The sequence below is a fragment of the Ursus arctos genome, unplaced genomic scaffold (genome assembly GCF_023065955.2).
Source record: "Ursus arctos isolate Adak ecotype North America unplaced genomic scaffold, UrsArc2.0 scaffold_1, whole genome shotgun sequence".
NCBI lineage: Eukaryota > Metazoa > Chordata > Mammalia > Carnivora > Ursidae > Ursus > Ursus arctos.
Genome location: NW_026622763.1, coordinates 81,909,663 through 81,935,746, shown reverse-complemented (window position 1 = coordinate 81,935,746; position 26,084 = coordinate 81,909,663). Strand labels below are relative to the sequence as shown.

The following is a 26,084-nucleotide window of genomic DNA, read 5'->3' as shown; positions in this document are numbered from 1 at the left end:
TGATGTGTTAAAATACAGTTCTAAAGTAAAAACTATCTATTATCCCATCACCACGAGATAACCATCATTAATACTTTGGGTTGTTGGTTTTTTGTTTTTTTTGCTGTGGAGAATGTTTTTTTGCTCTGTTTGTATGTGTATATAATTGAGAAAAATGGAATAGATGTTTTTAAACCCTTGATACGAATTCCCAAAACTTTCTGCTTTCCAGAAAATTTGTGCTTCTTTAAATCAGGCGCATCAGTGAATGTGGGTGTTTATCTCACAATATGCTCACCAACCTTAGCTATTATCCTTTTAGCATTTTTGCTAATTCTATTATGGGAAAACGGTTATGAGTATGAAGTTATTAAAAAATATTGCTGGTAAAAATCATTGCTTAGAGTTGTCTTATTTTATGCAGCAATAAGGGGACGTATATAAATATTAAGAGCTCTGTACAACTAAAGGCTAGCTTATATCATGCCTATTTAGACTATTTTCAACCAAGGTAACAATGGCTTAAAAACAGTTTTGCAAAATTGCATTATATTCAATGGAAATTGACAGAATAAGTACCAGGTAAAGTAAGTCCAAGAGCTTCAAGAAAGAATTCTGTAGACGAGACGAAGGCCGCATCTCCCTGTAATCTGTTTGTTTGTCTCTTCCCTACCCGGTTCCGAGAAGGAAAGATATGACGTGCGGCGGGATGAGAACAATGAGACCCCACCCACCGCCAGGATTTCTTAAATGTTATACTTGGGTATCCTTTAAAGCCACTGCCAGCTTGCAGGGATATACATCAAAGTCACAACCCACAGAACGCTACAGTTAGAAACCTAAGTGCCCTCAGGAAAAGTTCAATTCCTAGTCCAGTTACTACTTTCCTAAGGCTCCCCAGTGTTGCTGTATGTGCTCCTCCTGTCCCTTTGCACCCGAATGTTTTTTAAACAAATATTTATGCCTGTTAAATTTCCAGTATGATTTACATGCCAACATTGACCCTGACGTCGTGAGGATGCTGTCTGATGAAGGTGAAGGGAATCGCATTTGTGGGCTGTGCAGTGATCGGTATTGGTATCGACAAGAGGAAAACTCTCGAAAGGCCTGATGTATAAGGAAAGCCATTTTAGATTGCTTTCTAAGTCAGCATGACTATACATAAACTTTGTTTAAACCAAAAGCCTGACTTACGGCCCACCAAGCATACATCGTGCATCTGCTTTATAAATGAGTGGCCTAAAGGAAAACCATCTTATCCTTAAGATATTGGTCAGTGTTCTCCCTTCATTCCTTGACGTTAAAACTTGTGATTCCTGGGGCGCCTGGGTGGCTCAGTCAGTTGGTCATGGGGAGCTCAGGTCATGATCTCAAGGTCCTGGGACTGAATCTCACATCGGGCTCCCTTCTCAGTGGGGAGCTTGCTTCTCCCTCTCCCTCTGACCCTCCCCCTGCTGATGCTCTCTCTCTCTAATAAATAAATTCTTTTAAAAAATAATTAAACTCAGGAGTATAAAAAGCTATGTGACCTGCCCCTCACTGGAATTCTTAAAACAAAACAAAACAACTCGTGATTCCTGCCTCTATGTTAATCTATAATCTTTTGAGCTTTTACAAGATGTAAAAAAGTATATAACCCTGTAAAAATTGTTCGTTCTCTGGAGCACATTTTTCCCTGTGAAGAGTGTGTTTCCCAGGCAGCTGTCCTAACTTGGGCTCGAATAAAACTGTCTTTCTTACTTTTACAGATTCATTTTGCATCAACAATATTCAGAGTTCCCAGCGCTAGAAAGGTCTTCTGCCCCGCCCAAGGGGAGGCCCTACTGGTTTGTGATCAGTGTGTAAAGCTACCCTCAGCATCTCTAGATAACTATGTGAGATAATCCTGGGAGAAGGAGCAAGAGTGAAATGGAAATGTTTGGATTGTATTTTGTAAGTATCAAGACACATGGGAACAGATGCAAACTTCTGAAATCGATTACAGCCTGTGAATGTTGTATGATGCTGTCATTAGCATTACTGTCTGAAAAATGAAATCCCTTCATAGTGAATGTATTGTCTGGTCTGTGACTGTTACTTGTTAGTGATTAATGCTATCATTGTTCTGGAAACTTTGTGTTAAAAAATGCATGGTAATCATGATAAAGGAGGCATGGAATTCCAACTCTTTGTCCTGACATTCAGGGCCTTACGTAACAGTGACCTAACGAAACTTCTAAGCTCCATCTCCCCCTATGCAAATCTTTGTTCCAGGAAAGCTAGTTACTCAACATTTCCTCCCCACCTCCATGCTTCCCTAGTGGCGGTCACTTCATCTAGAATGCCCCCCTCACCAACATGTGGTCTGGCAGTTCTGTCAATCCAGGATCATCTCAAATGCCACCTCCTCTGTGACATTTCTCTCCTGTGAACTTTCTTCTCTACTCTGACAAAGGTTCTTTGAAGATAGAAGCTACATCTTACACAATAGGAATAACATATCTAGCTTGTTCCCCTCCTTCCCGAGTATAAAGTTGTTGCAGGGAAGTGACTACCCAGCCAGGGACCACACTGGCCAATCTCCTACATTCAGGTGTGCCCAAGGGACTTGTTCTTACAGGTGGATGCAAGTGGAAGTGACAGGTGTCGCTTGCGGGCTGGGCATCTTAAGAAGTGTGCATGCCTTCTTTACTCTTCTACTGCTTAGGCAGCTTGAAGCCAAGATTCTGATGCCCTAGAAGATGGCAAGAAGCTAAGACAGAAGGAGCCCAAATCCCTGGATCACCAGGAGGAAGAGTGTTACCTGAGGAAGAGTGTTACCTGCTGACCTAGGACAGCATCAGGGAGCTGTTGAGTGAGCATGAAATTAAGTTCCTTTGGGTTGAGCCACTGAATCTGATGTTTTCTTTCTTACAGAGCTAGAGCCATTTCCTGTCTAATATAGCTTGGTATCCTTTTAGTGTTTGGCTCATCCCATTTTATACAGCAGGTGCTCAAAAAGTATTTGTTAAATTGAAGGGAAAATTCAGAGACAAACACAAAGAAAGATAAATTAGGTTATACTGTTAGAACACAGTTGGAGATATCTGATGACACTAAAATGCTCTTCCAACCCTATCTTCTTAAAAAATATTCCCTGCTCAAGTCATTTGTTTTACATGATAAGTACTTACATGTTGAGATCAGTTGTCACTTTGCTCTTGGCAAAGAGAAAATAGGATGTTCTGTGAATTGACGGTCATTCTAGTTGAATGTGGGTGCCAAGTTTCCTCTGGTTATATGAGCCAGATGGCATAACTGTGAACAAATAATGGTAAAATGAAAGATAATCCTTTTTGACTGTCAGATTCTTGGGTCAGATTTTCCAATACGACATAACTAGTGGATAGGGGTACTTGGCCAATAGCACTTCCGTTCACACTCCAATTAGACTTCCGTTGTAAAATGATGATGTTCTTATTGCTGCTATTAGTTCTTAGGTTGTGCTCAGTCATACAAAAGGGAGATATCTCTTAGCTCCAAGCCCCAAATGTCATCAAGTCAAAACAAGTATGGGCCATCAGCCCTCCAAATCACACGTCAGGCTGATTCAATATGACTGGATATTTGTTGGATATTGCATTAAAAACTCAGAGTGTAAAGCTTGAAGAGTAAGAAGAAGATGATAAGGTCACCAGAAATGTGCTAAGTCTACCCTTTTCTTCCACATTCCTAGTACTCAGTATAGTCAAGAGTGAGATCTTTATCTCATTACGTGGATTCAAGTATAGTCCAGTGCCCTTTCATGCAGCCTGAAGGACTCCCTTGAGTATTCCTTGCAGGACAAGTCAACTAGTGACAAATTCTCTCAGGTGTTGTTATGTTATTTGTTTATTTGAATGTCTTTTAATGATACATTTTTAAAAAAGATTTATCCATTCATTTTAGAGAGAGAGAGTGTGTGTGCACATGTGAAATGGGGGCAGGGAGAGTAGGGGTGGGAGGAGGGGTGGGGAGAAGGGCAGAGGGAGAGGGAGAGGGAGAGAGAGAGACTCTTAAGCAGACTCCCTACTGAGCACAGAGCCCGACATAAGGTTTAGTCCCACCACCCTGAGATCATGACCTGGGGCGAAATCAAGAGTCGGATGCTCAACCAACGGAGCCCCCCAAGGACCCCCCAATGATACATTTTTGACAGATAGTTTGCTGGATGTACAATTCTGTTTTTGTTTCAGCACTTTGAATAGGTCATCCCACTGACTACTGGCCTCCACAGTTTCTGCTGAGAAAGTCAGCTGTTAGTTCACCAGTGATCAATTATATATTATGTGTCATTTCTCTCTTGCTGTTTTCAAAATTCTCTTCTCATCTTTGGCTTTAGATAGTCTGTCTATGATGTATTTCAGTGTGGCTCTCCTTGGGTTGATTGAGTTTGTTGAGTTTCTAGAATGTGCAGATTAATCTTTTCCATCAGATTTGGGAAATTTTGGCCATTATTTCTTCAAGTATTCTTGCTGCCTCTTTTTCTCTCTTGTCTCCTTATGGACTCCCAATATGCATAAGTTGGTTAATTTCCATTTCCTTATTAAATTTTTTCGTGCAGGCATAAGTACTCCTATAGATATATTCCCACAGATAAAGTCACTCGGTTATGGCGGTGACATCCAAGTTTTGATAAATATTGCTAATTGCCTTCTCAAATGTTTATAACAAGCCACCCTCATACCAACAGTGTTTGAGCAAGCCCATTTCTGTTAGGGACTTTTTATTGATTATGCTGGAGATTCTTTTTAAATATTGGATGAGGTAACTTATTTTCAGTTGGGCTGTAGTTCCTAAGATAAGTCTTACTGCCTCTCAGAATCTTCTGTCAATGTCATCGTTACCTGATCTGCTGGCTCCTCAGAGAATCACCCTCAAAAAACATTCATGAGGTAGGAAGAAGTGATGGGCACATTTCCCAATGCTTTTTTGTTCTATTCTGTTTTGTTTCTCACTAAAGGGAAGTCTGTTCATTCTAAATTACCTCTGTCGCAAATAGGGTGAACTGTGACCCTTCTTGGGCACTCAAGGCTGTGAGGAGACATATTCTGTCTGTTTTGTTAACTGTTTTTTTCCGCTCAAACTACCTGATGTGAACATTTTCCAATGTCGTCTTTTTTTTTTTTTAAGCTTATTTGTTTATCTCTACACCCAACGTGGGACTCAAACTCACGACCCTGAGATCAAGAGTGGCATGCTCCTGTGACTGACGGAGCCAGGCCTCCCTCCAGTGTCTTCCCCCATACAATCTGTAATGGCTGCATAGGAATTCATAACTGCACAACAACAACACTGATTTTAGTCATGTTGTTAGTTTGTATTTTTCCCTGTTATAAATAGCACTGTAATGATTATTAATAATCTCTAGGAGAGCAGAGCCCTATTTTATTTTTTGTTGTGTGGCAGCACCTAGCACAGAATCTGCCTCAAAAAAGACACCAGTAAATGTGTGTAGAATGAGTAAGTGATTGAATAACAAACTTTTAAAGGTATTTAAGCCTTTATCTCCAAATTTGATTATTTTCTTCAAAAAAATACCCAGAGCAGAAATTGATGGGTAGGTAGATGTGTGTATGTTTGAACTCTTGGTCAGTATTTTCAAATTGCCTTATAGGAAGTTTTTGCCAATTTACCCACCCACTAGGTATATATGGGAATGCCTGTTTCTCTACCCCAGCCAACAGCTGACTCGTTGAAATCTATGTAATTGATGAAGAATAGGGTATTCTTACTAGTTTTAATGTACATTTCTTGTAGGACAAGTGATGTGGAAATTTTTAAATATCTTTTACTATTTATTTGCTCCTTTGACCAGCAGAACTCATTGCTTTGGGAAGGGGAGCTGGTCCCTCCGAGTCTTGGGGGCCACGGCCCGGGGCTCCTCAGGGAATGAAAGGGCTGTCCTGTGACTCACAAGCCACCTGCTTCCCAGGCAATTTCGCAGGGTGTCATCCTCACTAGTAAAGAAGAAAAGCAAGGAGAGTCCAAAAGCACCTTGCTCCTGGCAGGTTTGCCTCTCCCTGCACCCAGACCCTGGCAATATGGGTTTATCTTCTGGATCTTAGGAATTTAGCAGCGGGCTTTGGCCACCACCTCCACTGATACTCACCGTCCCCTAGGCAGGGAGTCTCCAAGCTTTTTTGGTTTTGTCCCCACGCTGGCAAACCATTTTCAAGCATGTCTTTCCAGGTTACATCTATTAACGAATGAAATCGATGCACGTACAATAGTACTAATGTATTAAGTACATATACATGTATTACGTGAAACTCAACATTTTAAAGATTTTAATTATTTATTCCAGAGAGAGAGCACATGCAGAAGCTCACGTGCAGGGATGGGGAGGGGCAGACGGCGAAGAAGGCGAGGGAGAGGGAATCCCAAACCGACTTCACACTGAGCCCGCCGCGGGGATGTCGACCCGGAGACCATGGCCCGAGCTGAAATCGAGAGTCAGATGCTTAACCGACGGAGCCACAAATACCTAACTGGCCGCTCCAGCGCTCCTTCCTGCTGCTCAGTGACGCTGCCTTCTGGGCTCTGCACGCTGCAGTCCTGCGCTCTAGGGTAGGTGCAGGAAAGTGGGCTGTCTCCTGTCTGAGCAGGTGGGCTGTTGACGCATTTCTTAGGGAGCTAGACGTCCACCATGGAGCAGCTGGCCGTATAAACAAGCACTTCCTATGGGGTGCTGTCGAAGGGCACCTGACACGGCGAAGGGCCGCTCAGTAAAATGAATGCTGCGTCCTCCGATGCACACCTTCTGTGAGGACTGGGAACCTTTCTCCTCCACCTGCTCTCCGCTATCTCGCCATCTGTGGCTAATCTGCTTGTTCGAAGATGGCCTTGACATTTGAGTAAAGGCCAGTGAAGCAGGATCCTGGTCAGGACCCACCCTTGGCTCTTACGGTAGATTCTGCGTCACAAAGATCCAAATGAGTCAAGTATTTGCTTCACACCGCGCTGTGTCAACATGTGAGGTCTCTGGACAGAGGAGTAGACACGCAAAATAACGTCAAATCTAACTGACGTAATAAAAGACCCGACACACGAAAGTTATGACGGGGATTTCTTTACAGCAAAATTTACCTCCAACTGCTTTCAAGGAAACAGCTTTCCCTCAAGAGAGAAGAAAACTCCTCTAATAGATTTGAGGTAAAAACACTGGCACGGAGGGAATGAGAAGGTCAGGAGCAGGGCCTGCTGATGCCACCCTGAAGGGCCACGCTGTATTTGAAAGGGCAAGCGTCTCTAGAGCCAGACAACTGGATTTTTTTTTTTTAAGATTTTATTTATTTATTTGAGAGAGAGAGAGAGAGCTGAGCACAAGTGGGGTGAGGGGCAGAGGGAGAAGCAGACTCCCTGCCAAGCAGGGAGCCTGACACGGGACTCGATCCCAGGACCCTGGGATCATGACCTGAGCCGAATGCAGACGCTTAACTGACTGAGCCACCAGGCGCCCCAGGAAACTGGATTTGAGCTAGCTTTGGATCCTAAACTTGCCGTGTGCTGGCGGTGTAACCTTTGATACTGAGAACTTCAGTCTACAGAGAGGGGAGAAAAATAATCCCCTCATCTTCGCGACATCATGAGGGTCAAACAAGAGAACGCTCACCAACCATTCTGCCCGGGGTAGTTGCTCAATAAATATGTGTTCGTTCCTTCCTCACCCTCTTTGGGCCACGGGGATTTCTTTCATGCCTGCTTATGCCCTCACTGCAGAGTTGGCCTCTTTTTTTCCTTCAGCATTAATGGTGTAGATCATTTCTCAAAGAGCTGCCTTAGCTACCGAAAAAATGCCTTAAACATGAAACTTCTATTTCAGAAGTCTACGCTGCGTTTGATCGTTTCTAAGTCTGTCACGCCAGCACATGATAGTTCTGATGAAGTCAGCGCATAGAGCCTCAGGTGCTTCCGTAATGACTGGCATCAGCACCGTTTTTGGCATCATAAGCTGCTTTCCCCCCTTTGTTTAATTAGAGGCAACTCTAGTGTTTTACGAATTCACAGATACAGCAAAATGCGCACTCACACCCACCGAAAAAACCTGTTTTAGGAGAAAGCCTCTCCATCCGGCTCTTTCTGTTCAGCTTTCCTGTGCTCCTTATTCAGTTCTGTAAATACAGGTTTATATTTAGCCCTTTTTTGATTCCCCATATGTTCCTTCTAAAAACATTCCCTATTAAGGGATTTCACTAGTTGATCTTGTGGAGAACTGCAGAGGGCACACGACCCCGCGCAGGCGTGACTGCAGCGTGGCTGTCGTGGCATCCCAACCAGACCAGGAGGGAAGGAAGCCCCTCCAACAAAGGCGTGCCCCGTAGCTCTGCCTCGTTTCTGGAAAACCTGCTGCTGAGAGACCAGGAGGGTCAAACACGGTGGCTGTGGAGGCCGATTTCATGCCCCTTTCCCCATCTCTGCTCTGTGGGCGTGGGCAGCCAGAGGATGGGAAAGGTCAGGTCACGGCCATCAGAGACCAAAGGTAACCAGCTTACCAGCGGGGAGAGGCCAGGATGCCGACTGGTCGGGGGCGGGGCAGGCTGCAGGGCCCAGCCCGGCCCAGGGCTCTGACTCCAGACCTGCAGTTCTCTGAAGGAGCTGCCCGGCCACCTCGCTGGCCTCAAGCTGCCCTTGTTCTCAGGAAACAACTTACACTTGGCCCAAAAGGACAGGCAGGGAGAGGGGAAGGGTTTCAGAGCCGGTGCGACGGGCCCTGGAATCCCTCCACCAGCCCCCTAGAATCAATCACTCAGGGCCTCGGTTTCCTCATCTCTAAAGGGGTTCCCATTAGGTGCTTTGCATGGTTGTGAATGTGCGTGGCACTTACTAGCGCTCACTGAACAAGACGATGCCTCAGTGGCCGGCCCCGGACCCTACTGCTCGCCCATCTATACCAGGCCTCGCTCTCGTTTTCCTGAATTTAGCTCCTCTGTTATAAAACACATCTTGCATTGCCTTTCCGTGCTTCGTCTTTATACTCTGTTGCTTTCATTTTCCATGCTTTTTGTTCTGGTTGATTTACCCCAGTAGAGAGTGAGTTCTGCTACTTTCTTTTTAGAAATTTTATTTCCATGGCTGCTGAAGTTTACCACATTTACTTACCTGGAGCTAAGGGCCCCTGGAAGAAAATCACCGCCAGCCTGTGAGGGCATCGGGTGTTCTTTGCTCAGCTTGTTAAAGAAAACTTCCTCCAGCCTTCACCAGCCCCAGTGGCTCTGAGCACCCGGTGGGCGAGGAATGCTCCTTCCCCTCCCCGGGAGTTCCCACGACTGTCACGCCAGGCCTTCCTGCCCTTTGACACATTTTGGGAAGCTTGAAGTCCTGACACTCGGCTCTGTTCTGTCCTTCTTTTTCTGGGAGGCCTGCACGCGGAGCCTGCACTCCGCTCCTCTCTGCTCTAACAAGGACCTGGGTGGCCCGCCCTGAGCCACGTTCCCTGGAAGCCGGCTGGCTAAGTCAGCTTGGTTTTGCCTGCAGCTGGAAGCCAGGACTTCCAACCTCCTCTCTCTCAGTAAACAGAGGAGATCTTTTTTCCTTTCAGCTTTAAGCACTGTCTTACTTCTCAGCTTGTTTAGAACCCACAGAACAGGAGTGATGCTCTTTGTTGGGGACCCCTCCCAGACCCCCAACAGTACTGCCAATGAATGAGGCTGGCTGAGGGAAAGGCAGTGGGAGTGGAGGGGACTGTGGGACACTGAAGAGAGGGTACGGTCCGGAGGGTAGAGCCAGCTCGGCTCTCGCTCACTGCTGTCTTGTGGACATTCAGACCCTCTTTGGCCAGGTATTTCAAAAGTTGTAAAGAAAGCCAGAGATCTTGGTTTCTATCTGCTATCTCCCTATTTTTAAATGTTGACAATGAAACTAAAAAAACAAAACCCTATGGTGTGGGAAGAACAAAACATTGCCCGTCTCAGACAGCTGCCTGCACCCCATCCTGGACCCCTAGGGCGCCGTCCTCCCCAGCCACGTGTGCATGTAATTCTAATTCCATCGTCTGGTCTGGAAAAACGGCGTTAGATCTCATCGGATACCTGGACTCCAAACGCCCCGTGTCTTCCGAGGAGGGGCCCTGTTGTGAGTTCGTGCGTTAGTCTGGAACTGCAAGCTAGCATTTCTACTTGATAACACACCATTCTCCTTTGGATGATCTGTTTTGATACCGCGTAAAATGTATCCTGCTTTGAGAGTTACATGTAAATTAACAAGCACAGGCAAAAGAAAGGCGAATGGTTCCATCCCTTTCCTTGGACTCATCAAAAGATAAACAGTCCCCAGTTCCTTACCCAAGGAGGCACCGTGACTGTGGGTACCACTGAACCCCAGGTTGATGAAACACACGCACAGAAGATGAAGCCGTTAGGAACTCTTGAGCACCATGGCCTCAGAAGCGTCCGATAAGCGGACTTTGAACTTAAAAACATTAAAGGAAGGCCGGCGATAATTTGGTAAGATTTCGTTCGCTCATCAGATACTCACTCCCCGGCTCTCTGAAAACCGCCGCTGTGATGGCCACACCCACCACAACGCCACACTGGAAACTTCGCCCCCGCTGCAGCTTCCATCGTGTTGTTGAAGGAGAACATGGGGGCTCCTGGGCCACGCCGCTGGGAACAGGTGTTACCTTCTCGGCAAAATGAAAAACCGCACCGTCCCTGTGCCACCGAGGTTGCGCACGCCCTCCGTGTGCGCGGCCGCTCTCCTCCTCCCTGTGCCGGGGAGGGCCCGGGAAGACGGGCACGTGGAGAAGCTGCAGAACTTAGGGAAGGCGGTGGCAAGTGCGGTTATGCCGGGACTCTATATGCTTGTCCTTCAGCGGCACCGGCACCGACCTGAGCTTTATTCCTTATGCTGCGTGCATATCCCTAAGCCTGCGACCCTTGGACCCCAGGGCAGTCAGCCTGTGGCTCCGGCCGGTAGGTGATGCTGAGATGCCGCCGCCACAGCGCAAGCCCTTAGTGGGGTTTGGGGACCGCAAAGGTCTCCATGCCCCTGGAATCCACTCTTCACACTTATCTCTCACCACTTTGCCCTGTCTTGAGGCAGGTCTCTGGAAAGTTTCCGGCGTGTGCCTGGGGCTTTTGCGTTTTCTATCCCACTGCTGGGGATGCCTCCCTGCCTCCACCTTTAGGTAGCTCCTTCCTTCAAATCTTCTCAGTTTTGAAGCTTCCCATCTTCTAAATTTCCATTTAAATGTCATTCCCTTTGCGTCCTCTCCTGTTCAAATGGCGGCCCTTGTGGGTTAGAGAAAAGGCCAGGGTACCCTGCAGGAGGGAGTCAACTGAAACCCATTTCAGCCTTTGCCACCACAAAGGCTTAGTTCTTGCTCACGTCACAATCCAGGGACTCAGAAATCCAGCTCCTCTAGTTTGTCCACTTCTGAGGGTGTGAGATGGGCAAGAAAGGGCTCTCGGGCAAGGGCGATATGGCCCTGAACCAGGCACCTGGCCCCAGGTTACCTGGGAGGGGGCTGGGAAAGTCATCTTCCCTTACAGAGATTACTCCAGTTAATCCTCCCAGCAAGCCTCTGAGGTCAATGGGAATAGCCTGCTCATTTTACAGACAGGATGCTGAGGCTGAGATGCTACATGACCCTCTCAAGGCCATGCAGCTAAGTGGCGGAGCTGGGATTAGAACCCAGGGTGCCCGCCTCCAGAGCCCCCTCAGAACACACACTCTGTATTGCCCACGTTGCTTTCCATGTTAAAGATAACAAGAACACTGATAACATATCAATTATATATTTTATTCAGTGTTAGAAATTCCAAGTTTTACAAGTATTCTTGTTACTTATTCCTTGAATAGTCATAGTTTAGACAAAAAATACAGTTTTGCTATGAAGGCGTAGGAACCGTCTAGATGAATGGTTCTCAAAGTCTGGCCCAGAGCTCCTGGGGAACCCTGAGACCTACCTAGGGAATCCACAAGATCAAATCTGTTTTCATAATAACACTAAGATGTTTGTTATTTGCCTTTTTCACTCTCATTCTCTCATGAGTGTACTATGGAGTTTTCCAGAGGCTCCCTACATATGATAATGTCGTTGGTGTGATGCTAACATGTAATAGAAGCATGATTGTTACCTTAAAATGAATTAACAAATAATTTACTGTTTTAGGTTTTAACTTCTTAAAACTTAAAATTTCTAATATGATATATATCAACAGATATAACCCACACAAACAAAAGTTCTTTGGGGTCCTCAATAATTTTAAAGAGTGTAAAGGATCCTGTGACTGGGACACCTGGGTGGCTCATTTGGTTAAATGTCTGCCTTCGGCTCAGGTCATGATCTCAGGGTCCTGGGATCGAGTCCCACATCAGGCTCCTTGTTCAGCAGGGAGTCTGCTTCTCCCTCTGCTTGCTGCTCCCCTCTGCTTGTGCTCTCTCTCTCTCTGATAAATAAATAAATGAAATAAAAAAAAAAAGATCCCGGACTATAAAGTTTGAGAAGTGCTATTGGGTTAGAAGTTCAAGGCAATGTGTTTTCTGATAACGCTTTAAGCTCTAGTGTATAGCCATTAAGAGTCTCAGTTTAAAAAATATCTGTTAAGAATGCCTATGTCTCAATTTCTATGTCTTTAAAATGAGGTTACAGCACAACTATAATACTAATCTATATTACAACATTAAATAAAAAAATTAACTAAAAACATTGACCATAGTAGCTTGGATGAGAACCAAGCATTCTAAAGAAAAACTAAGAGAGGAACACTAACAATAAATTTAAAGAAATTTCCTCAATTTTCTGTTCCTTTTCTCACCTCCATTCTTTCTCAAGAATAGGAGGAAAATGTGTCCAGTTTGCTTTCAGCACAACATTCCATCCATGAGGGCTTCTACTTTTTGGAGATTAGTAGTCTAATCAATTTGCCTTGGCCCACATTAATGAAAAAGTCACTACAGGTGACTTTCATGGTAACAAATTTCATGGTAACAAAATTCATTTTAACTGCACACTGTGTGAAGAGACAGCTCTTGGGCTTGGGGGGTGGCTTGGTGTGTTTTCTCGTGCTGCTGTCACTACGGTAAACTTCAGCTTACAGAAATCAAGAAGCCACTCTCTCCCAGTTTACAGCAGTGGCTATGCAATGCCCCAAGAGCTTGGTCTTTACAATCCATTTTACCTTCACAGAGACGGTTAGCCATGTGGACAGCACATTCACTGCGACAGAATAGAATGTCCGAATAACTTGATGTTTATAATCCCTGTTACTTTAATAGAAGGTAAACTGTATGAACACAGAGTAGCCCATTTATGAAATGACAGAGAAGACCTGTCTAAGTGCACAATGATGTTTGATTTAAGGCTCAATAACAGTGGGTTTATTTAAAGTGTTCTTGTTTTTGGAAATTCTAAGATTCTAAACGTGAAATGAAAAGAAGTAAACCATGGTCTTATTAAGAGATTACTACACGCAGGTGTTACGGTGTTACATGTGGTGACTGACACGTTTTAGCTCACTGACCACCTCCTCCTCCAAACAGTCCAGTGACATGGGCATTATTATTATTCTCCTTTTACAAAAGGAAGGAACTAGATCTTTGCAGGATTTCAACTCAGACACTATGATTCAATAACCCACACTCTCCACCACTGTCCTATACCATTTTTCCACTATAAAATTGTGAATTTTAGTCAAATCCACAGAGTTAAAGTATTTTTTCTTTTTTTAAAATTTATTCAGAGAGAGAGAGAGAGAGAGCGCACGCGAGTGAGAGCATGAGTGGGGGGGGAGGGTCAGAGGGAGAGGCAGACTCCCTACTGAGCTGGGAGCCCAGGGATCATGACCTAAGCTGAAGGCAGATGCTTAACTGACTGATGACCCAGGCGTCCCTAAAAAAGGTATTTTCATTTAAATTTTGCCCTCATTTGTTTGTTTCTTGCTGCTTTGGCTGCTGTGGGTTGAATTGTGTCTTCTTGAAAGATATATTGAAGTCTTAACACCCAGTACCCATGAATGTGACTTTATTTGGATGCAATGGTGTCCTTATAAAGAGTGGGCGATTTGGAGACACAGAGACCCAGGGAGAAGATGGCCACGTGAAGATGGAGGCAGAGACAGAGACGGGGGGTGGGGGTGGGGGTGGGGGGGGTTGGAGGGGGGTAGTGCTGCTATGAGTCAAGGAAGGCCATGGGCCACCAGAAGTGGGAAGAGGCAAGGAAGGATTCTTCCCTTAGAGCCTTTGAGGGGCTATGGCCCAGGCTACACCTGCTTTCAGACTCCTAGCCTCCTGAACTGGGAGACAATACATTTCTGCTTTCTACAAGCCTCCCAGTTTGTGGTACTGTTTTGTGGCAGCTCTGGGCAACTAATCCACCGGCTCCATGGGCTGGAGCCCCAGCTGAACCCAAGACCTAAGACTGAGGCCTCCACGACTGCACTCCTGCGCCCAGCACCGAGTAGACGCCCGCTGGAGAGATCCCCGTCAAACCAACGGATGACATGACCAAATTGAGCTGATAATGGGGTCTGGGTCCTAACACAATTGTGAAGGTCTGGTTTTGTAGTGAGAGATCACGGAGCATCTCCCTCTGGAACAAGGCAGGATATAAAGAAAAAATTAGGTCTTTGAACTGGATGCCGTGAACTTCTAGGCAATGGGAGCCATGGAAATGCAAAGCTCTAAAGGCCCTGAGCAGGCCAGGCCTTGGCAGCGGGCTGTTAGCCGAGAGGCGGCGGTGTTGTGGCAAGACAGGGCTTCTGCCTGGGGAGTGCGCCGCCAGGGCCAGCCCCTTGAGGACACTCTGGTCACCGCAACCATGTGAGATTAAGTGAACGGTGAACAGAATTTTTCAATGGGCACTGAAAGGCAGGAAGGTCGTCAATCCCGTTAAGTAGGAAAAAGCTGGGGCAACAGCGTAGGGATCAGTAACCACAAAGATTTAGTGAGTGCTCACTCTGGGTCAGGCACTGTTGTCAGCACTGAGCAGGAGGGAACCCCTTCCTCCTCACATCAAGCCTGTGGCCTCGGCCTTGTGATAAGATCCTCCTTTTGCAGAGGAGGAGAGAATGAGGCACAGAGATGAGAATTCACTTTTAGGTACTTCCCCTCCTCTGATGCTCACAGCAAGCCCAGTGAGGTGGGGATTATCATCAACCCCATTTACAGGTGAGAAAATGGAAACTAGGGGAGTGGCAGCGCCTTGCCCAAGGCTGCATGATCTGGGACTAGCGAGAGGGGAGCTAGAGTTCAAGTCCTGCAACTCTAAACCCCAACTCTCGCACTGCACCTCCACGGAGATGGTAGCTTTTTTTTTTTTTTTCAAGCTGACTCTGCACTGAACGTGGAGCCCAACGTGGGGCTTGATCCCAGGACCCTGAGATCATGAGCTGAGCCCGAACCAAGAGCCTGAGGCACCACCGACTGAGGCACCCAGGTGCCCCGGAGCTGGTACTTTTGGTATGGGGAAGGGCCACCTCTTCATCCTAGAGCGGGCAGAAAGATGTCGCCGGAGGTCGCGCTTCCATGCCACCAACATATATCAGGATCTGTGCCAACTCAGGTCATCTGTGGACCCAAGCGTGGAGAGGAGACTTTTGTCTTTCAAACACACGTTCATCTGTTAGCATCGTATTTGTTGTTTGGCAAATAGGACAGTAAGCTAGCTATCTCTGAATTATATACCAGGACCTTGTCGAATGTTTATATTCTGTGTACTTTTTCTTCCTAAAAACAAACAACGGAAAACACACCATTCATTAGGACTCCCATGATTCTCCAGGTGTGCATCGGGCACTCAAGCCAGCTTAAGAAAGGAAAGGAAATGTATTCTCTGGTTACACTAGTGCCCCAGAGGCTCCGAGAAGCCAGGTGCAGCCAGGAAAGACTGTGGCCAGGGGAGCCCCCTGCTGCTCCCTGCGACCAGCTTCTCCACACACACTCCGTGCAAACCGAGGACGCCCGGTGCTGGCTCGACTTTACATCTCCTTTGTTCAAGGGACCAGCCCAGACTGAATGTGTCAGGACTGTTCTGCTTCTGCAGGGGACAAAGAAAGCAGTTCAACCTAGCGTAAGCTAATTTGGCAATTTAATGGCTCAAATAACTGAAAATTCTTGGCCAGCTGGATCCAGGTGGTCACAGGGCACCATAAGAGGCAGCCTCGCCCTCTTCTGGCACCTCCGATGGCTCCGTTCTCAGCTGGCTCGGCCCTCTTGGGACCAGAAGACCAACAGGATCTCCAGACTTCTATACTCTGCCAACACTGCTTTTCTGAGAGTCCCAGCAGGTCCCGGGAAGGCCTGCAGGTAAGCCCAGCTTTGGTCACATGCCCACTTCTGGACCACCCATGGGCAGATGGAAGGAAATGCTCATTGCTAGGCCTGGAGCCGGGGCCAAGGTCGGCCCTCCCCCAAACACACCACAGTAAGAGCGAATGCTACATGACCTCGACTGTTGCGCACAGTTTTAGGCACTTCAGATAAGCTGAATCGTTTTAACCTCAGCTTCTTATCTTCTTTGTTTGCTCATTTAATCAGCACACTGTCCCCTTTTATAGGTGGGGAAATTGAGGCACAGATGAGTGTGTCTTCACGAAAGCCTCAGAGCTATAACGTGCAAAAGCTGGGATTTGACCTAAACTCTCAGGCCACAAAAGCTGGGCTCTTGACCACTAGCAGAAGGGATCTGCCACCAGCAAAATGGGACATGGATGCTGGGCTAATAACAATGAGAACAGATGTCCAACAGCCGCTCTCAATTCTCCCTCTGTGGAGAAAATTACGTATGCAGCCTGGGTGGGGTATCCACCCTGGCCCAGGGTGGGATCATGTTGTTCCAAGGTCACTGCTTCTACTGTGACCTAGTACATGGACTAGTTCCAAAAAAACGGGAGGGACAAAAGAAAAAGCACCCTTCCACCATTATTCTCTGGGGGAGGTGGTTGGGGAAAGGCAATTTAATCACGGCGATAAAAATAAAAAGCTATCAAACATAGGCCTCTGGGTGGACTTACTTATATTTTATCCCGTACTAAGTTCTGCTTCCCACAAGGGGCTGTATGGGCAGGAAGGGTTCAGCAGTGCACAGGGAGGTTCAACAGGGCACCGTGAAGGTTCGCTGGGAACCCACTGGGCTGGGGGGGATGCCCAAGCCTGTTCCCTGTTTAGTTGTCTGGGAGAGGACCAAGAAAAGAAGCCCAGCCCCCCTTGCTACCAGGAAAAGGCATGTCACTTTTAGATTGCTACACTTCGGTTGAACTGCACTTTGAAATGTGGGTAATGCAGCAGCGGACTCTATTTTTTTGCATACCCCCTGCAAGACCGTGAGTAGGAGAACTGCCTTCAACCCTTAGCATCCCAGCTGAAGAAAGGTGGTCGGTGGTCTGAGCTGATGGTGACCCAGGAGTCATCATGAGATCAGCAGAGCTCCAAAAAAGGATCTACTTTACAGGAAAACTAAACGAAGCCACCCACTAAAACCTTCTGCCGAATGCTTGAGATCTCTGTCTCTTTCACACCTGTGTTCTGTCAGCTTCTGCTGAGTTACGCTGTAGTAACGGCCCCGAATCTCAATGGTCAACCGACAAAGGTTTATTTCAGGGCAGCTGTGGCTCTGCTGCACGGGCCCTGCGGTGCAGGACTGCCCCACTCTGACACACGCCGTTCTTGAGCGGGCGAAAAGCAAGGACACAGCTGTGCAAGGCACCTCGTGCTCCTGCCTGCAGGTGGCAAATGTCATTTCCACCCGTGTTCCACTGGCCAAAGCAAGTCACACAGCCAAGCCTGAGGCTGTCCTGTCCCAGGGTGGGCGGAGAGATATCACTTCCTCCAGAAAGGACCCCAAGGACAGGCCGGGGGAAGGTGAACTGGATATTTAAAATAACTATCTTCTACCACATACCCAGTATTTTTTGAGGATTAAACATATATTTTCAAGTATTCACCGAGAACCACCGGCTGTTTTGGTTTATTTTTATAAAAACAGAACTCCATTTCATGTCGATAAGGCCATGCAAGTTGCATATGCCCTAGATGTTCTTTTTAGTGCTTCCCGAGCCAAATGGCACCAATCAGAACCTCGGGAGGGCTATGGGACGCATTGAGAAAAAGTGAACAACCACCTTCTAGATGACGTGTAAGTAAACATAATGAGACGGTGTCCTATGTTACTGGAGTGCTGAAGAGGTTGGGAAGGTTCTGTCTTGTAAAGTCCTGTGCATGATTTCAGCATAAACAATGGAGAGTGCAGAGAAGGAGGGAGGAGGGGCCCAGGATCCTTGTGCCAGGCTTTATGCATGAGGAGCCCGGGATCTAGGGAGCATCAGGCATTACTCAGCTCATCCAAATTAAAGTATGAGGGGCAGAATTTATACTTTCATGGTTTCTCTGGCCCCAAAGCCCATCTTTTTTCTTGTGCCCAATCCTGGCTCCCCAAAGGAAGGAGACCAAGAGAGGGAAGAAGAAAATGGGAAGAGAGGAAAGCTGAGAGGCAGTAGCCGCAGAGAGGTAAGAGAGAAAGGAGACCCCGGGAGAGAGAAGGGGAAGGCGAGAAGGCCAGATAAGGAAAATAATACTGAAGAAGAAGAATACAGTTGGAGGACTGCCCCTACCCGCCTTCAGACTTACTAGAAGCTGCAATAATCAAGACAGCGTGGTGCTGGTGAGAGAACGGACGAACGGATCAATGAAGCGGAGAGCTCACAAACACACCACGTAAATACAGTCAGCGGATCCTGCATAAAGCGGCAAAGGCAATACAATGGAAAAAGAGAGCCTTTTTAAAAAATGGTGCTGGAAAAACCGGAATTCCACGTGCAAAAACATGCATCTAGACACAGACCCTACACCTTTCACAAAAATTAACTGGAAATGACACAGACCTAAATTAAAATGCAAAGCAATAAAACCCCTACTAGATAACATAGCAGAAAATTCAGACAACCTTGGGTTTGGCAATGACTTTTTCAATGTGACGCCAAAGGCAATATCCATGAAAGAAAGAAATGATAAGGTGGACTGCATTACAATAAAAAATTTCTGCTCTGCAAAATATGCTGTCAAGAGAAGGAAAAGAGCAGCCACAGACCTGGAGAAAATATTTGCAAAAGAGCTGTCTGATAGAGGACTGTTATCCAAGATACACAAAGAACCCTTAACACTCAACAATAAGGGGCGCCTGGGTGTCTCAGTCATTGAAACAGCTGGTTCTTGATTTCAGCTCAGGTCATGATCTCAGGGTCTTGGGATCGAGCCCCATGTCTGGCTCTGCGCTCAGCAGGGAGTCAGCTTGAGGATTCTCTCTTTCCCTCTGCCTCTGCCCCCACCCTGCTGGCACTGTTGCACTCCCTCTAAAATAAATGAATGGATCTTTAAAAAAACTCAATAAGAAAATAATCAGATTAAAAATGGGGTAAGCAACTTGGTACATGAAAAGCTGCTCCCAGCGTCACTACTCCTCAGGGAAATGCAAATCAAACCCATAATGAGATACCACCTCACACCTGTGAGAGTGGCAACTCTCAAAAAGGCAAAGAGATAACAAGTGTTGGAGAGGATGTGGAGAAAAGGGGACGCTAGCGCACTGGTGGTGGGAATAAAATTTGGTATAGCCACTGCGGAAAACAGTACGAACAGTATGGAGGTTCCTCAAAAATTAAACATAGAGCTACTGTATGAACCAGTAATCCCACTTCTGGGTTTATATCCAAAGGAAATGAAATCATTATCTCGAAAAGATACCTATACAAGCATGTTCATTGATTGTAGCATTATTTACAACATCCAAGACATGGAAACAACCTAGTTCCACTGACAGATGAATGGATAAAGAAAATGGGGTGTGTGGGGTGATATACCTCATATAATATATACCATATAATATATATCATATGTATACAAATATATATTGGAATACTATTCAGCCATAAAAAAGAAGGCAATCTTGCTATTGGTAACAACATGGCTGTACACTAAGGGCCCAATGCTAAGTGAAAGAAGCTAGACAAATATTGTATGATCTTACTTAGATGTGGAATCATCTATCTATTTTTTTATATATATATAGAGAGAGTGAATGAGCAGATGGGGTGTGAGGGGAGGGGGAGAGAGAATCTTAACAGGCTCCACACCCAGCATGGAGCCCGAGGCTGGGCTCGATCTCACCACCCTGAGATCATGACCTGACCTGAAACCAAGAGTTGGATGCTTAACGTACTGAACCACTCAGGCGTCCCTATGTGGAATCTATTTTTTTAAAAAAACCAAATTCATAGAAACAGAATAGAATGGTGGTTGCCAGGAGCTGCGGGGGGGGGGGGGGGAATGAGGAGATGTTGTTCAGAGGGTACAGACTTACAGTTATAAGATGGATAAGTTCTAAGAATCTAATATTCAGCATGGTGATTACAGTTAACAATATTGTATCATATACTTGGTAGTTGTTAAGAGAGTAGATCTTAAATATTCTCACTAAACACATGCATACACACACAAAATTATAATTATGTGAGATAATAGATGTGTTAACTAACTTTATTATATTAACAATTTTGCAATATATACATGAATCAAATCATTACACTATATATCTTAAATGTCAATCATATCTCAATACAGCTGGAAAATAAAATAGGACCAGAAAAAAAAAAATGGGCCACCAAAAGTCATAAGATACCTAGGAATAAACCTAACCAAAGAGGCAAAGGATCTGTACTCAGAAAACTAGGGAATACTCATGAAAGAAATTGAAGAAGACACAAAGAAATGGAAAAACATTTCATGTTCACGGATTGAAGAACAAATATTGTTAAAATGTCTATGCTACCCATAGCAATCTACACATTCAATGCAATCCCTATCAAAATACCATCAACTTATTTCACAGGGCTGGAACAAATCATCCTAAAATTTGTATGGAACCAGAAAAGACCCCCGAATAGCCAAAGGAATGTTGAAAAAGAAAAGCAAAGCTGGTGGCATTACAATTCGGACTTCAAGCTCTATTACAAAGCTGTAATCATCAAGACAATAGGGTACTGGCACAAAAACAGACACATAGATCAATGGAACAGACTAGAGAACCCAGAGATGGATCCTCAACTCTATGGTCAACTAATCTTTGACAAAGCAGTAAAGAATATGCAATGGAAAAAAAGACAGTCTCTTCAACAAATGGTGCTGGGAAAATTGGACAGCCACATGCAGAAGAATGAAACTGGACCATTTTCCTACACCACACACAAAAATAGACTAAAATCGATGAAGGACCTAAATGTGAGATAGGAATCCATCACAATCCTAGAGGAGAACACAGGCAGCACCCTCTGTGATCTCAGCCGCAGCAACTTCTTGCTAGACATGTCTTCAAATGCAAGGGAAAGAAAAGCAAAAATGAACTATTGGGACTTCACCAAGATAAAAAGCTTTTACTCACAGCAAGGGAAATAGTCAACAAAACCAAAAGATAACCAACAGAATGGGAGAAGATATTTGCAAATGTCTTATCAGATAAAGGGCTAGAAACCAAAATCTGTAAAGAACTTACCAAACTCAATACCCAAAGAATAAATAATCCAATAAAAAAATGGGCAGAAAACACGAACAGACATTTCTGCAAAGAAGCCCTCCAAATGGCCAACAGACACACGTAAAAGTGCTCAACATCACTCAGCATCAGGCAAATACAAATCAAAACCACGATGAGATACCACCTCACACCAGTCAGAATGGCTAAAATTAACAAGTCAGGAAATGACAGATGTTGGTGAGGATGCAGAGAAAGGAGATTCCTCTTACGCTGTTGTTGGGAATGCAAACTGGTGCGGCCACTCTGGAAAACAATATGGAGGTTCCTCAAAATGTTGAAAATAGAGTTACCCTATGACCCAGAACTTGCACTACCGGGCATTTACCCCAAAGATACAAATGTAGTGATTCGAAGGAGCACCTGCACCCCAATGTTTATAGCAGCAATGTCCACACTAGCCAAACTATGGGAAGAGCCCAGATGTCCATCGACAGATGAATGGATAAAGAAAATGCGGTATATATATACAACGAAATACAACTCAGCTACAAAAAAATGAAATCCTGCCATTTCCAATGACGTAGTTGGAACTAAAGGATACTATGTTAAGTGAAATAAGTAAATCAGAGAAAGACAATTATTATATGATCTCACTCATATGTACAATTTAAAAAACAAAACAGGATCATAGCAGAAGAGAGGAAAAAATAAAACAAGATGAAATCAGAGAGGGAGAGAAACCATTAGGGACTCTTAATCATAGGAAACTGAGGGTTGCTAGAAGGGAGGGGGGTGTGAGAATGGGGTAACTGGGTGTTGGACATTAAGGAGGGTACGTGACATAATGAGCACTGGATATTATATAAAACTGATGAATCACTGACCTCTACCTCTGAAACTAATAATACATTATATGTTAATTGAATTAAAATAATTTAAAAAAATGGGCCAAAGACTTAGCAGACACTTCATTAAAGAAGGTATACAGATGGCAAATAAGCATATGTAAAGATGATCCACATCATATGTCATTAGGGAACTGCGAATTAAAACAACTATTACACACCTACCAGAATGGCTGAAATTCAAAATACTCACAACACTGAGCACTGACAAGGACATGGAGCAACAGGAACTCTCATTCACTGCTGGTGGGAATGCAAAACGGTACAGCCACTTTGGAAGACGGTCTGGTGGTTTCTTACAAAACTCAATATACTTTTACTGTAAGATTCAGTAATCACACTCTTTGGTATGGACCCAAAGGAGCTGAGTAAAAAGATGAGTGGTTGCCAGGGGTTGTGGCAGAGGGAGAGAGATGAATAGGTAGAGCACAGGGGATTTTTAGGGAGGTGACACTTCTCTGTATGATGCTATTATGGTGGGTATATGCCATTATAGATTTGTCCAAACTCCTAAAATGTTCAATACCAAGAATGAACCCTAAGATAAACTATGGTCTTTGGGTGATAACGATGTGCCAATGTAGGTTCATCAGTTGTAACAAGTGTACCACTCTGCTGGGGGTGTTGATAATGGGCAGGAGGCTATACGGGTGTTGGAGCACGGAGTGAATGTGAAATCTCTGCACCTTCTTCCCACTTTTGCTGCGAACTTGGCTCCCAGCTCAGCGGGGAGTCTGCTTCTCCCTCTCCCTCTGCCTCGGCCTCCCCCTTGTTTGTGCTCGCTCTCTTTCTCTCAAATGAATAGTCTTTAAAAAAAACTGCTCTAAAAATAAATTCTATTACATACATTCTTTTACAATAAAAATAAACAAACTGAGCAAAGGAAAAAAAAAGTTAGTAAAAGACCCTCCCTGCTGATCTTTGAAGTTCACTTCAAGTCTACTCTGCAGCTCCAGCCTTCCTTCGGAATGTGAAAGGTATGTGGAGAGAGGCCGGCACGCCCCCTGCAGGAGGGCAGAGGCGAGAACAGGGGTGGTTTAGGCTTGGCCTGAAGCGAAGCAGCTCGCAAACGGGAGTTACCAGGAAGCTCTGAAAAATACCAAAGCTCGGGTCGCCTCACACCCGCGGAGACTTCCAGTGGCAGAGTCCAGGGAGGGGGAGTTGAAAAGCGCTCGGGTTCATTCCAACGGGCAGCCGGGGCTGAGACCGGGACCGAGCGGCGGCAGGTGGGGGAGGAACTGGGGGTCAGGGTCCGGAAGACAAGGAAGCTTTCCCGGAGAGGAGGACGCCGCTCCTCCCGCGGTTGCACGGGGAGGGGGCTGTGCTCACTCCAGCCGCGCTTTCCAAGGGCCGGCGGCTTGGGTCAGTGGCTTTCACGTCAAGCACAGAGGCCCCAAGGACAGGCGCGCTAACCATCGGCCCTGGAAGAAGGGAGACTAGGGCCTTGGGTCTGCGGCAACCGCCGGGCACTGGGTGTGGGACCAAGTCGCACGCGCCGGGCCCCGCCGCTGCCCCGGGATGCTTTTCACAATCGAGTCCCGGGCGCCGCCTGCGGACTCAAGAGTTCGCGTTCTAGTTAGACAACGGCTTTGTCACTTTTCCTACTCTATTGCCACCAAGTGGCGATTACACCACTTCGGACCTCCCTCTGGTGACGCGAGGACGAATGGGTGACCACGTCTACTTCAGAGCAAACTTTCTCTACACCTGCTCATTAGTGACCTTTAACACTAAAAACAGGCAAGCACACAAATTAGAAAAAACAAAAAACCAAAACTACACAGACACACGCATAGAGTGCGCGCGCGCGGGGGGGAGGGGGCGAGAACCAGCTCACAGACAGAAAAGTGGAACCAGCACAAGCACGTCTCCAGCGCCAGCTTGGTGGGCTCCTCTCACCCGCCGCCAGAGCACCCCGCGCGCTCTCCGCGCACCTACCCGCGGCTCCTCACCTCGCTCCGCTCGCGCTCATCGCCCACGCTGCCCTCGGCGTCCGGGAAACTGATCTGGCGGCCCGAATACTTGGGGACCCTCCGGAGAGAGGCCGGAACCCCTCTTCACCAGCGTCCTCCTCCGGCGCGCGCCCAGCATACCTGCGCCCCGCGCCCTGCGGCGCACCGGGAGCACCTGCCCGGGGTAGGAGGGACCGGAAACGCGTGTCTCCCGGCGCGCGCGCCGCCCACCCCCGCTGCCTGCCCGCACTGCCGGCTCCGGGCTCCCGGCCCTTTAAGGCGGGTGGTGGCGGCGGCCGCGCTCGGGGCGGGGAAAGCGAGGCGCGCCACGCGGGGCAGGCTCCGGAGCAGTAAGTAGAGGCGAGGCCCAACTCGGGCCTGGCCGCGTCGCCAGCCCCGCTTCCCGAGCGGCCTGGCTCGGGGAAGCGGGCGGCACTCCCGGGGTGGGGCGCGTCCCGCGCGGCTGGGGGAGCCCTCCCCGACCCCCCACTCCCACCCCTGCCGGTTCCTGGAGCTCTGGGGGCCGCCGGAAGGGAGTGCGTACCTGTCGGCCCTTTCGACAGGGCCGGGGTGCGGGTTCGGGGGACTCCGGGCAGGCCTCCCAGCCGCGGACGCCGGAGTCCGCCCCGGACCTGGGCTCTCGCTCTCCCCGCCGGCGACTCGGGGTCCACGAGTGTCTTTCGCTTCCAGTCTGGGCGAGATGGAACTGCGACCGTGTCAAAAAGCCGGATAATCAAACCGTTAACACGCAGTCCAAGTGCAGGTTCGGGTCCATGGCCGTCACTGTTGAACGTACTGAATTTAGAGGGGGTGGAAGGAAGACCAAAACAAAGCGGCGAACACTGTCCCGCCGACCGCAGCGGGTGGCAGCTGCAGTCTAGACGGGCCCGGACAGTGTAGAAAGCACTACTTTCACTGCGGCCCTGGGCTAGCAGCCCCGCTACGTTCACTCTTACTGCGGCTCCAGTTCACGCAGTGGTAACAGCAGAGTGCCTAGGGCATCCTGCAGGACTCGGGCGGTTGTGGGTTCTTCCCTTCCCAGAAGAGGAAGAGCCATGCAAAAAGGATTTAGAGGCTCCCCCGACCTCTGTCGTCTTATTTTGAACATGTAAAAAACGGCCTTCAAAAGCATTTGGGTCTACTTAAGAGAGAGTGCTTCCCCCCCCCCCCCCCCCCCCCCCGGGCCAGAGCGTCACGCAGTCTTCTTTTGCCCAACAGCTTTGAGGCAGCCGAGAGCCCAGTGCAGGCGAGATGGCCCTGGTGCCCTATGAGGAGACAGCGGGAGTGGGCTTGCAGAAATTCCACAAGCCTCTTGCCACCTTCTCCTTTGCGAACCACACGATCCAGATCCGGCAGGACTGGAGACAGCTGGGAGTCGCAGCGGTGGTTTGGGACGCGGTGAGTACCCCACTGGGCCTCTGAAGACAACCACCATTGATGATAAGACTGGTCTTTATTTACTTGTTTTTAATAACAGCTGTATTGAGATATAATTCATATACCAAACAGTAAGAAATTAAACTGGCTAGATTGAGCGGGACCCTGTGTTGTGTGGGCAGCGTCCTTGACCCCTTACTGTCCCCAGGAGGGATCTTGTGGGGCCTGAGGCTGCAGTGTCTGTGCCTGCTCCAGGGGGTCAATCTCCCAGCAGCAGCTGAGTTTTCTGCCTGTTCCTGAACTGGGACTGGAACCTTGCGTGGGGAGAGGGGTGTGTGAGGTCTTCCTGTTAGTGGGAAGTCTGCCCGAAACCCTTGGGTTCCTAAAACACTTGTTGACTTGAATTAT

At 47.1% G+C, this 26,084-nt stretch overlaps 1 protein-coding gene and 1 long non-coding RNA gene across 20 annotated transcripts in view; one reads left to right on the top strand and one right to left on the bottom strand.

Moving 5' to 3' along the window:
* Positions 1–24,389, bottom strand: part of LOC113250528 (uncharacterized) — a 57,655-nt gene extending 33,266 nt beyond the window's left edge. For both annotated transcript variants that reach the window (XR_007188470.2, XR_007188471.2), the window contains exons 1-2: positions 24,300–24,389; positions 3,132–6,175 (exon numbers count right to left, since the gene is read on the bottom strand). This is a non-coding gene — a long non-coding RNA (uncharacterized LOC113250528). The remainder of the gene's footprint in view (positions 1–3,131; positions 6,176–24,299) is intronic.
* Positions 24,390–24,510: 121 nt separating this feature from the next.
* METTL21A (methyltransferase 21A, HSPA lysine) overlaps positions 24,511–26,084 on the top strand; it is a 64,661-nt gene continuing 63,087 nt past the window's right edge. For 11 of the 18 annotated variants that reach the window (XR_003314077.3, XR_003314076.3, XM_026492085.4 and 8 more), the window contains exons 1-2: positions 24,656–25,062; positions 25,518–25,697. Coding sequence is in view for 16 of the 18 variants with exons in the window: in XM_026492085.4 (XP_026347870.2) it covers positions 25,551–25,697 (147 nt within the window). In the remaining 2 variants the exon portion in view is untranslated. Of the gene's footprint in view, positions 25,063–25,517; positions 25,698–26,084 lie in introns of all 18 variants that reach the window. The other 7 variants (XM_057304373.1, XM_026492079.4, XM_048214282.2 and 4 more) reach the window with 6 other exon arrangements.